Below are 17,219 nucleotides of genomic sequence, written 5' to 3'. Positions count from 1 at the left end.
TCCCCCGAAGGGTAAGAAGTTAGCATGTGAGCTGTTAAGTCATTTCACATTCTCCGCTCTTCAAAGAGACAGAAGAAGATACTCTCTACACTAGGTAGTCCTAATTCTCTTCTGCTGAAGACATGGTCTGGTTGTAAGTCTTCTTGAACATCCCTTGATCTCAGGAAGTCAGTCAATAAAACTCCACCTGGATATCTGAGAGCATTATACTTTGAAGACACTTTCAAAACGGTGAGTGACAAACCCATTCTTCACTGCCTACATAGATTCAGTTTACCCACAGAAAAGATTGTAACTCCATTTTGTCATCAAACTATTAACTTATTAGAACAAGGTAGCTGTTGTGATACATGTTAAATCAAGAATATGCAGTTTACTGCTTATTTTAACAGTTCCTTCATTCCTCATCCTAAAACATCCATTGGATTAAGGATCCTTCCTCATTCTGAAACATAAGCAATAACCAAGATTTCCCTAGTACCTCTGAAAGTAAGGACTTCCACGTTTTTATATGAAAGCAACACACTTCAATAGCTTCAAAGATCAGCAGCAGTGTTAAAATGACAGCTCTGTTGGTGACAATTTTTTCCACAGCCTGAAAAGATTTCAAGAAATATTTTGAAGCAAGTGGCAGATTGTTTGCATTTATATGGGATGGAGCAAGATCAGGGAAGAACCACCCCAAACTTTCTAGTAACGTTTTCCTCTCCAAAGACAGCTGTGTACACTATCCCATATATGAAAACTATTTCCTTACAAAGCCAGCTGCCATAGTTAAGGACTAATCCAGATGGGCTTTGCTCAGTACTAGTTCCCAGCAGAACCAAACTTCACAAAGCTGAGGGAAATCTGAGCCGTACTAACAAGGGGCAGGGAGAAGATAGGGGGTGAAAATCTACCTGAAAAAAATAACTGGGATAGCACAGTTTTTGTTCACAGACAACACCAACTGCAAGAAACAAACAAAAAAATAGAAAAAAAATTCTAACCCCTTATTTGTTCTCGAGAGAAGCAATGTGAGTGCTGGATGGCAGGTGTGTGTGTACACAAGCACACAAAAGAGCTCCAACCTGCCCTTCCTAGATGGGCAAATTACTGAGTAGCAGAGATTTATGCAGACATCTCTGAAGAAATGAAACCTGCATTATGCAGCGTCATAAAAGAAAGAAAAAAATCATCTCTTTTCAATGTAGATTGATTGTATCCTCCTTCAGAAAATAACTTTACATTTACTGGGAGAATGAAAAAACAGCCCCAAACCAACCTCCCCTTTGCCTCCATGCCCCTTCCTATATACCATCTTCCTCATAGCAAGGGAGAAAACTAGGAAGAGTACCATTTGCCCAGCTGTTTTGCAATGTTGGTAAGTTGCTGATGGTCTTGCTTCTCTCCTCCCTATGACAATTTGGAAGCAAGGCAACGAGATGAGATGTCTGAAGAGAGTTTTCACAGGGTATGAAATTTTATGAATGAGAGCAGTACGAAAAAATGCAGGTTAATTCAGTATATTATTCTATTGCAGGATGTGTCACAATACTTGAAACTTGTTAGCATTAACCAGTTGACTCAGAATGGTATTATTCACAGCACTTAAATCTTTTCTGAGAAAGGAAGTTTGAGAACATGAAGCTTACAAAAGATTTTGAAGTCGTACCGAAAAGAGCTGCCTAAAGGGAAACACCCAAATTATGGTTTCAGTAACAAGAAAAAACAAAAAGTTAGGCTACTAAGGCTACTAAACCTTTTGTCTGCTAAAATTTTTATTTTAAAAGCCCTTACTTCGCTTCACCTACAGCTTCACCAAATTAACTCTTGAGATATGTCTGCAATTAAATTTTTTTCAGACTTACTAAAGATCTAACATAAATACAGGGATGCATAACAGCTTATGTGGATGGCACAAGACCCTCTTAATTACCTGTTACATTTTTGGAAATGGAGGAGCATCTACCCTTCTAGGGTTTAGGGTCCTCTCTTCCTTCTTTGGGATGCATTATTTGGGATTTGCCAGGAGACAGCTGCTTCTCCCTCTGCAGTGCCGACGATAACCCTGCCACTCCCAGGGCTCCCGTAAGAGTTTCATGGGATTGTAAATCAGTTCCTTTTCCTGACTTACATGTCACACAGGCTCCTGCGTAAAAAGGGTGAGTGATCTTTTCATGTCTCTTCAGTACCTCTGTGCTGCTTTCTACAAACCCTTCTCTCCTTCCTGTTCCTTCTGTACTGTGTTTAGCCTCACCATTTCAGCCTACTAGCATCATCCATGACGACTTTATATTGTTCCCTCAACTTCGGTCTGTATCTCCCCTCACAGAGGGCAGATTATCCAGTCTCATGCTCATCTTCATGTCCACTGCTAAATAATCAGCCTCTCGTTCTCTACATCTCTAAGTGATTGAGATTCAGTACTAATTTAAAGAGGAATTATGTACACTTTACTAAAGGCAAAATGTCTCAGTCTTATTTTGCATAAGCCTCCCATGTAACCGTTATCCAGCATTTTCTGCCCAACCTTGATTAGCGCTGCAGGCAGAAGTAGTGTCTTTGTTCTTTCTAATGCAGCACACACCCACTGCACCTCAGAAAACCTGACAAGCTGAAAAAGACTTGTCACCTTTTCTGATCTGCTTGGAGTTTTTTGTACCAAGTTTAAAGACTTATTTCCAGGGAGTAATCTAAAATAATACAGAATAAAATCTAAGGAAAGTTGGTACACGTTTTTAGTGAGGCTTTGTTCCCAAAGAACGGAAACACTTACTGTACAGACAGACTACCGTTGATTTGGGATACAAAAACTTCCCACGCACTCTACCTAGATTCTTTTGGGGGAGAAAATCTGGAGCTTTTAGGCTGCCTGTCATTTCAGGATTTCGGAATGATGTTAAGCCGTGACAGGCTGCTTTAAAAAAAAAAAAAAAAGTAAGCTTGATAACTGCATAACATCATAACGTTCCTGTTCCAATACTGCAGCAGGACAAGATGCCACACTTTGAAACTAAAGGCAAGGGAGAACCTACCCAGGGGAGGAACTGGAGGCAGTAGTGAAAAGCTTCAATCAGTCTAGCCACAATATAGGTCATTTTTCAGAGCACCCGCCTCTTATTTCAGTGAGCCTTCTGATTATTTGCCTATAAGCGAAGAAGCACTATTAAAGCTTTCCTCTTCCTACAGAGGTACACTGTGACATTCAGTTGTTCCTCTCCCCCTCCTTCTGTAACATTTAAGAGAGCAGTTCCTACTGTATGCTGTGAAAGATGACTGGCATTCACTTGGACTCAGCACAAGAGAAACCAGAGCTTAATTTTCTTTTCTAGGACAGCCCTCCTCCATCTGCAGATAGAAGGGTTTGTTTTTTACAGGGATGCCACATTTAAAAGCTACTCCTCCTACAGTGTCATTGAAGACTTGCCAGAGAAAGGAAAGTCTCATCCTTTCGTTCTCATCACCTCCCTCCCCCCACAAACAACCAAAGTATAAAATACAACAGGCTATATACCAGGACCCCACATTTAAATACTGCTGCTTAAACAAGATTTAAATAAAGCTGCAATATAATTTTGGTTGGAAGCATTTTTCAGGAAGATGTTATTCCTACAAATACTATTCATCTATAATGATTCCTATACACCTTTACCCATTTGCTCCTTCAGTCCCACATTTAACATTTAGTAAATGTTTTAAAATTAATTTTAGCTTTATGGCATTATTTCTTGCTCACGTCTTAATGAAATTGTCTGATTAAAAAAACATTCAACTGAATAGCTTTTTGTCAAAAACAAAAGTTATTGGGTAAATGTATTCATTTTGACAAATATTTCAACTGAAAATGTCAGACATTTTATTAACTACTGGAATACTTACACATGACTAGGAAAGGTTTTATTTCCTTTCAAGCTTGTGTTACAGAAATGGAGACCTAGTTGCTTGGCATGTCCATACTACGGATACTGAATGTACATCTCAAGTTTATTTGTTGCTAAATTTAACCAAAAAAGAGTGAAAATTTCAAGTATCAATGTTCCTGGTTCTCAGCCGGTTAGAATAGCCCTGTTCTTCCTGTTTCATCCCTTTAGATGCTGTCTCTCTCTCAAACTTTGCTCACCATACTGACAGCAATCAATGCTAATATTAGTCCAATTGTCTTTACATAAGGTACAGCAATTTTAGTTTGCCAATCCCTGATGAAAAAAGCAGATGTCAACAGCTGCTTTCACAAAGATCCTAATCAACTGCACAACCACTAAACACTTCTGACTTTTATGTCCCATTCTCCTACATACATAGGTTTTTCCACCATCTCATAGCAATGAAATGTTCAACACTTCTTGTCTTAAAAACCTGCTTACTGCACTCTCATCTGGTTTCTGTTCCTCTATTTCTGATAGGCCATTTGATTATTCTTTCCTACATTAACTGCTTCATATTTGCCTTATTAAATTCTACACTGATTGCAGTCCGTGTTCCCAATTCGTCAAGATCACACTCTATTTAAACAGATTCCTCCAGAGTATTCGCAATGCTCCTCAATCTGCCCCAGAACAGATGTGTTCTGGTTTAGAAACTGAAATGTCCAAATATCATTTTTTTCCCTTAAAGCTTATAAGCTGCCTTCTTTTTCACAAATATATAGAAAACCGAATGTGCTGGAGCACAGGAGGTATTTTTAAGTAGCAAGATGAGAAGAATAGAAGTACAAGAGCATTTCAAATAGCAATATGGACTACTCAGACAACAAGAAATAAGAGTGCCTATTTGTATTCCAGGTGCTCTCACCCTAAACCCAACTGCTTAGGTGTAAACTCTGCTACCACCATCACATCCACACAGGGGCACTGACCCTATTCATCCTCATGTAGCTACAGTAAGAAGTGCACAGTAAATAGCCTACTCTGTATCAGAATCAACAATGTCATATATGGACTTTTTCATGATCATGAGCTTCTATATTTTTAAACTTTTTATTTTTAAGCACCAAGACAGAATTATGGCATGCATGAGTTTATTCTCATGCAAACACAGGGTTTCTCATTATCAGTGCCTAGTGTGCCAGGATCATTTCCCACAACACATGCGTGTTACGCTCACCTCCTTCTCAAAGTTATTTCCTCTCCAAGGAGCATGTAAGTATGCCACTTAAACACTCCATATATTGCAGTAGCTTTAACTCAGATTTTGTGGGGGCGTAAGATGCAAACACACATTTCATACATAGAGAAACAGCAGAAGGTTAAAGAAATCTTGGTTATAAGAATACAAGATGTACAAACAGAACAAAAGAGCTGGACTGTAGAATCTAGATGTCATGCTCCGGAGACCATTTCACACACAGAACAAACTCCACAGAAAGTGCCATTTGTCAGAATTTGCTAGATTTTAAAAAAACAGGAGTTGCAACTACAAATCAAAAAAGGACATAATACTTAAATACACAAGAAGCATGGAAATGAGTAGTTAAAAATTCAAAGAAAATGAAGGAGTCTCCTAGAAAACCTTCAGAAACAGACAAATGATTCAGAGGAAGATAAGAAATCAAGAAAGGGAACATGAGACAGCAGGATATTTCAGGGACAACTAGAATAAAGAAAGTGTCAAAGGTTTAGCTTTTGGATGCATGCTATACAGCAGCAGCTGCAGTTTGCAATTCAAATTAATGCAAAACAGACACATAACCTGGCTGCAAGGGAAGGCAGGTGAAGGTATTTTAAACAGCGAACGTTCTTCTATTTAAAAAGTCAGCGTGTGCATTTCCGGCAATGTCTGTCTTCCCTCACTTTTAATCAAAGGCACTCTACCCTGGCTATTCCACAAGATGCCCTCAATCTTCCCCTACTGTCTGGCAGCTTTGAGAAAATCATTGCTTAAACCAAGCCAAAGAGATAATTAAAAGTAGTTCAAAGTGAGATTTCACTCTCCATTCACTCGATGAGTAAATGCCTCTTACAGTTTTAAGCTATTAAAGCTCAGAGGAGTTTTATTTAAAAGAAGTTTCTGCAACCCAACATTTAATGGAAAACCAAATCCACCAGAACTGATTTGGAAGAGGCAATCAGCCTTAACTACTTAACATGAGTTTTATTTTCAGTAGCACCCAACTCTGAATTCAAAACCCTATAATGTTTTGCTGGTTCCAGTGGAAGCATACTACAGTCTTCTGTCTTGCTTTCTAAACTTAAACTCACTTATCTCTGATAATTTCACATCCGTCTGTGCCCATTTTTATGTATGTGTAAAGTACCATACCCTGTACTGCATGCCTCAAGTCCCCAAAGACTTTTTTACTCTTCTATGACTCCAAGAATTTAGTCCTATGGAAGAAGCTTGATTCCCTCCTCAGCAGCCTTCTCAAGCAAAAACACCTCCTTGTAGCAGGTGGGACCTACTTTAAAAGTTTTTTTTTGGGAAAACATAACAGAAAGTATTTAATAAAATTTAAAAGCAAACTATAGTGGTATGTGACAAGGTATATATCACATAACCAGTGACATCAGGAAAACAGTCTCTAATTAGTTTGATTTATTTATAAAAATCTAAGCCGCTTTCAGAGCACTACTGTCTTCATTCAGTACAATGGAAATATTTTAACTTACTGGTAATTGTATTAGTTCCTAAATCTGATTGAGTCTGGACATCCTGCCCCCGTGAACTGGCACACAGTAGTGGGGACATAGATTCAGAAGAGATTAAGTCAATACTTCCTACAGGACTGAACAAATTAGTTTCAAGCTTAAAGAGGAATGGAGGTGGAAAGAGGCAGAATACATTGTACATCACTGATTTAATAGTGCTTAATATTGTTGTCCCTGAACCTCCTCCAAGTCTTAGTCCCACTTCTACTGAAATTCACAGCAGAAATCCTGACACACAGAGTAAGGCAACAGAATTGCATCTCCAACTTCTATACACAGCAGGGTTTACTTAAGCAAGAATCCTTCTAGAGGTAGAGACCTGGATTCATCTTGATTAACTTGATAAGCACCTGAGAAGTATGCCCTGGACTCACTTTCTACAGAAAAAGAAACACGAGAGGCAATTCCAGACCAAATAGGTAGAATATCCAAAGACACTTGTGTTTCTTGCTGCTCGCTGTAAGAGATAGCAGAGTGCATGGCTTAAGAAGCTGGAAAATATTGAAAATAAGTTAAGATGCTTCACGGTTGGCTGCAGTTTCAGAAAAGAATCTGGGTTCATAAAATTTTAATTAGGAAAACAAGGTACAAAATTGGGCTGTCACTACCATTTCCTCCACCCTCAGTAATTTTAGGACTATTTTGCCAGTATCAATTATATTTTGTGGTGTTTTAAGGATCTTGGTTCCTATAAACAGATAGAGAAAAATGAAAGGATTAGGTTTCACAGAAAGACACGGGTGACAGAATATTTATGCAGTTTGCCCTCTCAGTATTCACCATTCACGGAAGAATTTTCTTTCTTCTACACAACAGCTTGGCAACAAGGTGTTGAAGAGAAATGTAAGTGGAAAGAAATAAGTAATCAAGGACATACTTGCACTAAGTCTCAGGTAGCTGTTCAAACTTGAGTTTGATTAAAAAGAGTTATCAGCCTTTAGTTTATTAACTCAACTTCTTCAAGAGAGAGATTGCCAAGATTTGCCAAGTGTTTGTGCAAAAACTCAAGGCCCAGCAATCCAAGGATAGAATTATACTAAAATGCTTACATTAAAAAGCAAATATTTAAATTCTAATAAGCTACATGCAGTACTAAGATTTTTTCCTATGAATAGTATAATTTAATTTCTTAGGAAAGAAACACGTGTGCTACAAAAAAACATGAGAGGAAAATGTTTTTTTTCTTTTGATGATGCTTAGAATTCTGCTAAATGGCTGGAAATTCTTAATCCTCTTCTGACAACTAGTAGTTTTAGAAGGAACAGAAACAACCCAGCAAATCCAAGATTCATTACCCTTTTTTACAGTCTTACTACATCATACTCCTTCAGAGAATGGAAATACACACCACATTTACTTATGCCAATGAAAAAAAAAACATGAATAACAATAACAGCTTCAGAGACTAAAAATAAAATCGTCCCAGTGAACACAACAGTTTGACAATACACACTGTAAAGTCTTCAAACTATTGAGCTCAGCTCCTTCAGTGAAAGCCATGAAATACAGGATCTTAACAGGATGGCGGAGCAAAACAGAGAAAGTTTAGGATGCCTACTGTTTGAAAGCATCACAAGATTCAGCTGTTGACAGAGAACCTATCCAGTCCTGAGGACTGCGTCTTACTGAGCAGTGGAAACTCTTTTCAATGATCATCAGTAATCTCACACCTGTCTTCACAAAATAGTCGTACAGCATCATCAGAGAAATTTGTAAGCACTTTTCCAAGTCCTCTTTCACCAAACAAATCAGCAAAAAAGTCACACCAAAAACCACCACCAAGACAACCATACAGTTGGGGATGTTTCCATTTGCTTTTCCTCTCCCCCCCACTAGTCAGCAATATGCAAACCAGAACTTAACTGGATGAGAAGCTCTTCTTAAGTTATATTCTACATTTAAAGCAATGAAGCAAAGTCCAGATGTAGAGGAAAAGGGCACTTATTCTAGTAACTGATAGTTCTGAATGACTACACCATCTCCTTCCCACTGAGGCACCCTTCCTCACACTTTGACAATATGACACTCCACCTTCGAGGAGCTGGAAATTACTCTTCCTTAAAAAAGGCTTCTGACTGTGCATAAACTCCGTAATGAATAATTGGATATCCTTAAAAGACAGTAAGATCAACTTATGTGGTATTTAAAGCACACTGAAGTAGATATAAAAGTTTTCAGTCTCCTTCAATTAATAAGAGCTTTTCTTTGCACAGCATGAAAGCCAATCTAAAGTTTGCAGAAGATGGCATCTTCTCTTCTTAATTTTCAAAGTCAGCCTACAGTTCCTACGGGATGCCAGTCAGCAACCCTGGTAACACTATTGTGAGAGAGCTTTTAGAGACGGAGCAACATAGTTGTCAGTCTCAGCTTAATAGGAACCGACCCTAGACAAATGAATGAACACACTGCTTTCAATTAGGAATGAGCTTCTGTTCACTCCTTTACAGAACACTTTATTTGAGTAACAATTAAAATTGTTAGTCAATGTCATAACGTGACATCAAAACAGCCTACCCAGAGTCACAAGGGTTCAAGGACCTTTCACAGCTCTCCTCTAATACCAGGATAATACCAGTTGCCAGCAAACTGTCTACCCTAGTATGTATTTGAATGATTTGAAACCAGATTTTGATGCTTTTCTTATTAAAGTACAGTCTAATTTGTAATGGAAGTCTGCTTCTCTCAGTAGGAATTGTAAGAATCTTCCAAGGCCCCCAGAGGCCATCACCACCTGCTGAGGTAGGCAGTTTTCAGTCTCTGATTTTTTGGGGGTTTTCAGTCTATCATGTCTTCAATAATGGGCCTTTTCCCCAGTATTGAGAAAAAATCCTCATCTTTTAAGTCCTTCCCCAAACGCAGTTTCAAAAGACCAAAGCCAGAAACAATACATCTTCCAGAGAAAGAAAAAAGTTTTTTTATTAAATATACTGCAGGCAGGAAGAAGGGAAAGCGAGGTGCATTAAAAGCTGGAGAGACGCTTTTTGTTCTTGGAAAGTGTCTCTCACAGCTATGTAACACGGTGGTCTGTCAGCATCTCCCAGATAGGGCCCTGAACTCAATGTCTAAAATTAAGCAGCACGGGTGTTTTCTGAAGGGTGTAGCCATCTAGCATTCACATTAGAAGCCCCTTTAGGAAAGAACAGCTTGGACAGTGTAAGTACAAAGGGTTTCGGCTCCCCAGGTGGTAGTGCAATATTAAAGTACCACCTGAAGAACATAAGCACAAGTTTCTCTAGCTGCTGCTTCCCTGTTAAAATGCTTCCATGATCTGCAGAAGCCATCTTACTTAATGTTTGCTCCCACATACTCAGTATCTGCACAGATACATCTCACAGAGAATTCACCGTGTTTCTCCGGTCAATCAACACCACCCCTGTGTGCCTGTGGCTGGCAGGGAGCTCCAAAGCCTTCAACTAAAGGGAGAAGTTAAAGTTACTGCACTTGAGAGAGGTCATATAGAAGATAAAATAGCACTTATTGTCCACATTTTTCAAACTAGGAATAATTTTAAGTTGCCTGCATCTCAAGTAGATTGTAACTACAACTGAAGAACAAATAAAAAGAACATGCACAACCAGTCACCCTTAAAATTAAATGCGCTTTCTATATTAAGAATGGAACTGATTACAAATGCTGATGTGAATCAAAATTACAGAGCACACACAAAACGAGTCACTTGCTGCACATAAATTTTATTTTGTTTAACATTCATTTTGTCTCGACTGTTGTATAACATACACTACACAAATGCTAAGTAGAGAATGTCTTTTTGTGAATTACACCTACCTTGCTTTATGTAGGCTTTTCTGTACCAAAGACAATCCAGGTCTAGAGAAAGACATTTGAGATCTTTAATCCATCCTACAAAAGGGTAGATTTGGCCAAGAATTTACTGTAGAATACAGATATTATTACCAAATGTTTTCCACTTAAGAACAAAACAATAAAAAAGCACATGCGCAGTCTAGGTGTAGGTGCAAACAATTGCTTTCTTTTTCTTGAGTACTTTCTTGAAACAGTAGTATTAATTCTTTCTTATAAACTAAGATACTAGGTGTCTTCATAAACAGGAAGGGAAGTTTTTCTATATCATAAGATACCCTCTTTGAGTGGGGTTCCAATAAAAAACAAAAACATATTACACTCAATGAAGAAGCTTGAAGCTTTCCAGCACTGTGATGTTCCCTTTCCTTGCAGCCACAATTTTAATGGCTTAAAGCAAGGTTATTGAGGGACTCGGTCCCGTTCCACCCTACACCTCTCACACACACTTCAGTAAGGTATGTCTTTAAATAATGGTAGCTGTATTTCATATTTGTAAAGGTAATTTGATTTGAAATAACATATTTGAAAAAAAAAAAAAAAACACCAACCAAAAACACCCAGATAGTGGCTTTTATTCTGGTATCTCTGCCACTGACCATTTAGCTCTCTGGAGTCAAATCCACAGCATAATGCATAAACTGAAAAATAATTTGCATGATTGCATCTAGTTAAGCTAAACAAACCACCTAACCACCTGTTCAAATAAGTAGGTCTCATTATAAAGCAGATGTTTGTTCTTCCAAAAGCAAACGGAGGACTTACAAGGTGATAAGGCACTTTTGTCCAAACTTTAGTCTTTGTCTAAACATACAAATTGTAAATACTTTGTACAAATACACACACTGTAACACTTCTACAATTTGCACTGTTTCACAACTTTACTGTTATATATGACCTTCATTAGTATTCTCCCATTTTAGTCTTTGGTGTTGTTCTAGAAGTGCATTAGTACACAGAAACCAGAGAACTAAGCTTGCAACGCAGCAACCAGGCTCTATCTCCACGGGCAGCTTGTACCCTTGATGTTTGCATTGTGTGTCCACACACTGCCTTTTACAGAACCATATTTTAATGCACATGAGACTAAAAATGACACCTTCTGTTAAGGGAAGGTTAAAAATCAAACTGAAACGGTGCAGCTACAGTAAAGCAGGACATATTTTAACTATGAGAAAGTGTTTCTTCTCTGCACAAGTACCTGAGAATATTAAGGGTCAATACTAACAATGTCTTTTCATGCACTTAAACCACCTTCTACTCTTAAAAGAGTAACACAGTAAGTGCATGCCTTCATGATCTGAATTCCTACAGGCAGCCATTAAATCTATTCATTCTATTTTTATTTTCCTTACGCAGCAAGGTTGGCAAGGAGAACATTTCAAGACCTCCCCCTGGATAGGTTTTAATTTTGGCCTGAGCTCGTAAGACTGTTAAACACTTCTGGGAGTCCCACCATCTTCTTCAAATCCATCAATATCTTACAGGGAAGTGATTCTGTCTCTTACTCCAGAGTACAAACAGCATCAGTTCCTTGTACCAGTAGGAAAAATAAGTATATCCATAAAAATACACATATACTGTTCTAGACACAGTAGGAAACATACCCTGCTTTGAGGAATCATTAATAATTGAACTGTGAGAGTATGCTAAATGCAAGCCACCAATGTGCTATACGATCAGATTACAGTTGTATGTTGTGCCCCTTTTTGCACAAATTAAATCACATTCTAAAGTTTCAGAAACGTTGAAGTCAAAATACAGATGCTGACATGAGTTATAAGGAAATGCAACTAAACCACTAGTCAACCTCTTTGTAACAAGGAGAAATACATTTTAACAAAAGTAAATGAAATGTATGAAATCCAAAGTAAACACCTACTCAATACTGGAAATAACTTTGCTCAGGTACTGACTGTTCAAGCACTACCTGTCTCATCAAGACACGCTCTTTACGTTGTCATCAAATTTTATAGGCCACCATTTAAATTCCTTCTAACTGAGCATAGTATTTCTTAATGTCTTTTAGAGATTCAAATCAAAACATCACAACTAACCAGGCTGTTGGAGGGAGAGCATTTAAGCTCAGTTCCTCAATGTGTAGTATCAGTGTGGGACAACAACCTGACTCTGATGCCCAGTTAAGACTCTGACTCCTACTACTCTTTTGATTCGCCTGAGGCATCTGATGATAGTACCCAACAATGGTATACATACCTCATTGCCCATCTGCACTAACAATATATGGGACTCGTGTCAATTTTTGCCATGCATGGGCAATTCCAGTGTTGGCCTCATAAAATAACTCATGAGAGATGACTATACAGAATGGCCTTTGCCCAAGTTACATTCCTAAAGAATAATCCTAGGAGAGCTTTATTCTCTTATCCTTACAGTAAATTACTTTTCTTGGCTCAGAGCTTTAAGATTTTATTGCTTTTTAAGTTAGCGATGAAAGATTTAATCACAGATTTGTTAGATTTAACCACCGATCACAGGCTTTTCCAGAACTTTCCAAGCTCCAACAGGAGTCACGGTAGAAGTTTCCAACTATAAACATTACTGGAAAAAGTTTGGATTTACCATGGATTTCCTCCCAGTAATCATTCACAGCTTGAGTTTAGCAATAAAGAAATCCATCATCATGCCCCCAACACCATCTGGGAGATCAGGCTTTTGGCAGAGAAAAATGGAGCAGCAATTGCCGAGCAGTACAGGAAATCAATGACTTCCCCACACAGCGGTGAGCAACAGGCGGCTCCTGCTGAGCACGGGATCATTCATTTCCCTTTCTGCCAGCAAAGCTGCTTTGTATGTGCAGTGAGCAAAGTCTCCGTTACGCTAGCAGGACACACACACCTTGCCCCAAACTCTGCCCTTACCAATAGGGTTAGGCAGGGTTAGCTATGCAATTTCTATAGCTAACCCTATACCAATAGGATTAGCTATGCAATTTGAACTGAATAGCCAGAACGGGAAGGAGTGAATGCATGTGGAGATGCCAGTCTGCTGGGAAAGCCTTTAGACACAAGGGTTTCAGGCTATGAGGTAGGTAACAAATGTCCCAGTATGCTACTGATTTAAGCTCATCTCAAATCCCATGACTTGACACAGGATTCAACTGACCTTTGACAACATCAGGGCCAGTAAAACCTGGTCTTCCCTTTCCACCCAGTAGCAGGATAGTACTATTTACTTCCAGCAATTAGAGCTCTAAAACAGGTGTAAAGGTATTTTTTCATTTTAAGCACAACCATTAAAGGGGAGTTTGGAATATTAAAAATAAAAAATAAAAGTGAGCACAGTATCCAGGAGACAACAGGCCACATCGATATCCTTCCAGGCTGCACTTCTTGATAGCTAAACCACAAGTTTATTTACATATACAATACAAAACAGATCTGCATCCCTTTTTATTGAGAGGGTTTGCAGGAACTGGAATAGTTACTCATGATCTTCTGTCAAGGTCACAGCAGAGACCACCACTGATCTCTGCACCTTTAAAATCCCAACTCTTTCCTCAAATTTCCTAGCCTTAGTGCTCCCTGAAGCATGAGGCAAGGTAAGAAGGATAGGAATTGAGAGTTTCCCCAGACACATACTTTACCTTTGCTGCAGGCAAAAAGAACTTCACATCCACATTTTTGCTCCAGGTCAAAGTTCCCAATGAAGTCATAGTAATGGGATCATTACAGGCATGTATGCAGTCCTCAAGAACCGAACTACTGTCTGTAACTGGTGTCAGAGATTACTGATACAAAAGCACAGATGCGAAGGACTTCTGGTCAAGCCAGACTCGGCCCTGATTTGAACCAGTGCTCTGAATAAGCAGCTTGTCCATCAACCAGCCCTCTCTGAGATCAGAGGATATTGCTGTACCTGTTTCCAGAGCTATGCTTGCATATCAACCCCAGTAACTGCAGACATGTTAGGATCACCACTGGATCTAGCTGAGTATTTACCTGTACCAAGCATATTTTGCAGCATCTCCTGATAGCTACACTGTTAGCTGTATATCTGTGAATCTTTTGAGCCTAGAATCTGTAAAACACAGCTATATTACAGCAGAAATATCTTGGTCTTTAGCAGCTTCTAGCTTCTTAGGGAGGCTGCTCATATTTCTACCCACATTTTATACCTCTATCATTTCTTCAGTTTAATAATTTACATTTGTAAATGCAAGTATCTGCCTTATTTCTCTAGAGTCACCATTGCTCTAAATCAATTCAGGTCATGCTGAAATTAGTCTTGCCCTTCACCAGGTTAACAGCTTCTCCAGTTTTGCTATAATTAATACATGTCCGTAGATAAATTACAGATAAAGTGAAAGACAAAAAAGAAGCAGGATTACTCTGTAATATTTTTACTTGCCCCTCCATCCCCAAGTTCCATAAAAAGCCTCTCAAAACCTCACTATGGTAATTTAATAAGTCAGCAAAAAAGAGACACAGCTGAAGGTATTTAATGTAAGAAATAGCATGTAACCTACAAGAGACTCCTCAATAAATGTGGTCACCATCCATAACCCTACCTGTTTTCCTGCAAGAGGGAAAAACCTCACTTATTTTCTAAGCTTGCACCTTCTTCACAGTCCATTCTAGCTGCAGTAAGACTCATCATTTGGTCACTCTGGACAGCAGTAGGCCTGCATTTATCATGGTGGAACGTGTCCTCACTGTTTGTTCTTACAGTTTATGGAAAGGCAAGTACAATGACTCATAAAACTGCTGCAAGAAAAAGCTGAAACAAGTTAACAGAATGAGCTTCTTTAAAATGACATCCTTCATCCTACGTTTCTGGCACGCAGAGCCAAAACCACATCACACTTCCAACTGACAGATTTAGAGCTATTATTTATCGCAAATGGCAAGACCATCACTGAGGCCAAGTGATGCTTCATGATGTGTTCCTGAACTGCTCACAGATCTTAAGTGCACTAAAAACAGAGGAAGGCCTAGTTCTATGTTCTAGGAAAAAAAAGTAATTTTTTACTAATGTACTATTCTTTTCCTTTTGAAAAATTGTATTTTCTTCATGCTGAGAATGATCATCATGAAAATTCTTACCTGTTTTCCATCTAGTGTGTATAAGCGTTTAACCACCCCTGAATCCAGCTTGATGGCATCGGTTATATCGGTAAGAACCTGTTCAAATGAATGTGCTGTCTTCTTGTTGAGCAGAATCCGGACTGCTTTCCGTGGTTTCACTCCGCTCCTGATGATAGTGACTAGTTTAGGCCTAATGAAATCCTTATTCTCTTTTGCATCTGGAGTACCTCCTTTAGCAGTGGCAAGAGACGGCACTGAACGAGAAGTAGAAGTTGTCTTAACATTCACTGACCAGTTTGGGTTTACATTCTTCGTGTACTCCAGTTTCTTGAAGGGTTCTATGGAACCACATACATAGCTTTCCCCTGCAGAAACAAAAATGCCAGACCACCAAGTCAGATTGGGGGCAGAAACAGAAAAATACCAAATCAAGTCCTTCTCAAATTATTAAACATTGTTGTTATCATTCTTGATCTACAGCACATAAAGTATTGAACTCTTCCCTTCTCAGATGCTACAGGCTATAAAATACCTTTTAAAGATCACTCGTCAGCTAACCATTCAGAAAACACTGTTACAAAATCCTTGAAAGCAGCAGTTTTCTTTTCAGAAAACACCATCTGCAGTGGGGATTGTTGCTGTCAGTAAGTAGTGTTCATATCTAATCAGCTGTCCAACCCCAGCACATTATCGCAGTAGTCCCCCAGCCTTCATGCTTAAATGGCCTGCTCCTAACAAAACAGCAGGCCCCAAATATTTCATATCATTTCCTCTGAAGTGTTATCAAAAACTATAGGTTACAAATAACTTTCTATAAAGGGTGGATGAAAGTGTCATAGGAGACTTGTTAACATTTGATTATTTAAAGCTTTAAGTAGCATAAACCCAGGATACGTATAGGCAAGAAATTTCACTGTATCATTCTCCTGACTCAATATATAATATCGAGGGGAAAGGAAGGCAAAGAGTAGTAATTACAGTCCTCCTCACAACAGCTTTACAATACTTTAAAAAAAAATTATTATAGCTCATATTTCTATTGGAACATTATCTACAATATAATATTTTTGCAATTACCACACCCACACGATTTCTGGGGAACTATAACATAGCCACAAAACAGCAGCATGTCTCTGTTCAGTAACACCTTAATCCAGTCCAGCTGCAGGCTGCTAAGTAAGGGGCACCTGCTTGGGTGCTCCCAGCCTCTCCCTTGAGCTTGACTGAGTGACTGCACTGCCAGTTGCACTGGGTGAGTTAGATCAGCGCATTAATCTCATTGAACATAACAAAGACAATACTAATTTTGCAACAACAAGCAGATCCAGTTCACCTTCTGGCTGCAAAAAAAACCCCAAAGAAAACAATACCAGATCCAGCAAGACCGCACCTTCTAACAGCCTGCAGTTAAACTCCATTACAAATAATGCAAAATCCTATCCTGAACAATACCACAAAAGCATCTGAGATGTTTTAATTCTTCTGGGTTCAGTAGTTCAGTGTATGCTAACAGCATAGAGGCCTTTATGTTATCAGTTTCGCCCAAGGTATTAAAATAAAAACAGAACAAAATTCAGTGATGTACCTCCTATGCCAAAAAGCATAGAAGAATGGAAGATTTTCTTAATGATCCCTACCCTAAGGAAAGGGGACTCACAGTTCAATTATTAAAAGAAAAAGAAGTATTTAAATTTTACTTCTGGACACAAATTTTAAGGTTTCA

General features: G+C 38.7%; 1 protein-coding gene across 3 annotated transcripts in view; it reads right to left on the bottom strand.

The window, feature by feature from the left end:
- The window catches only part of DCLK1 (doublecortin like kinase 1), a 254,179-nt gene that overhangs the window by 222,906 nt on the left and 14,054 nt on the right, over positions 1-17,219 (bottom strand). For all 3 annotated transcript variants that reach the window (XM_087757350.1, XM_087757349.1, XM_087757347.1), the window contains exon 3: positions 15,515-15,861. In XM_087757350.1, the coding sequence (XP_087613476.1) occupies positions 15,515-15,861 (347 nt within the window). The remainder of the gene's footprint in view (positions 1-15,514; positions 15,862-17,219) is intronic.

This window comes from Nipponia nippon, unplaced genomic scaffold (genome assembly GCF_047370975.1).
Source record: "Nipponia nippon isolate SJK-2023a ecotype South Korea unplaced genomic scaffold, ASM4737097v1 scaffold_2, whole genome shotgun sequence".
Lineage (NCBI taxonomy): Eukaryota > Metazoa > Chordata > Aves > Pelecaniformes > Threskiornithidae > Nipponia > Nipponia nippon.
This window is presented reverse-complemented; position numbering and strand designations above follow the sequence as displayed.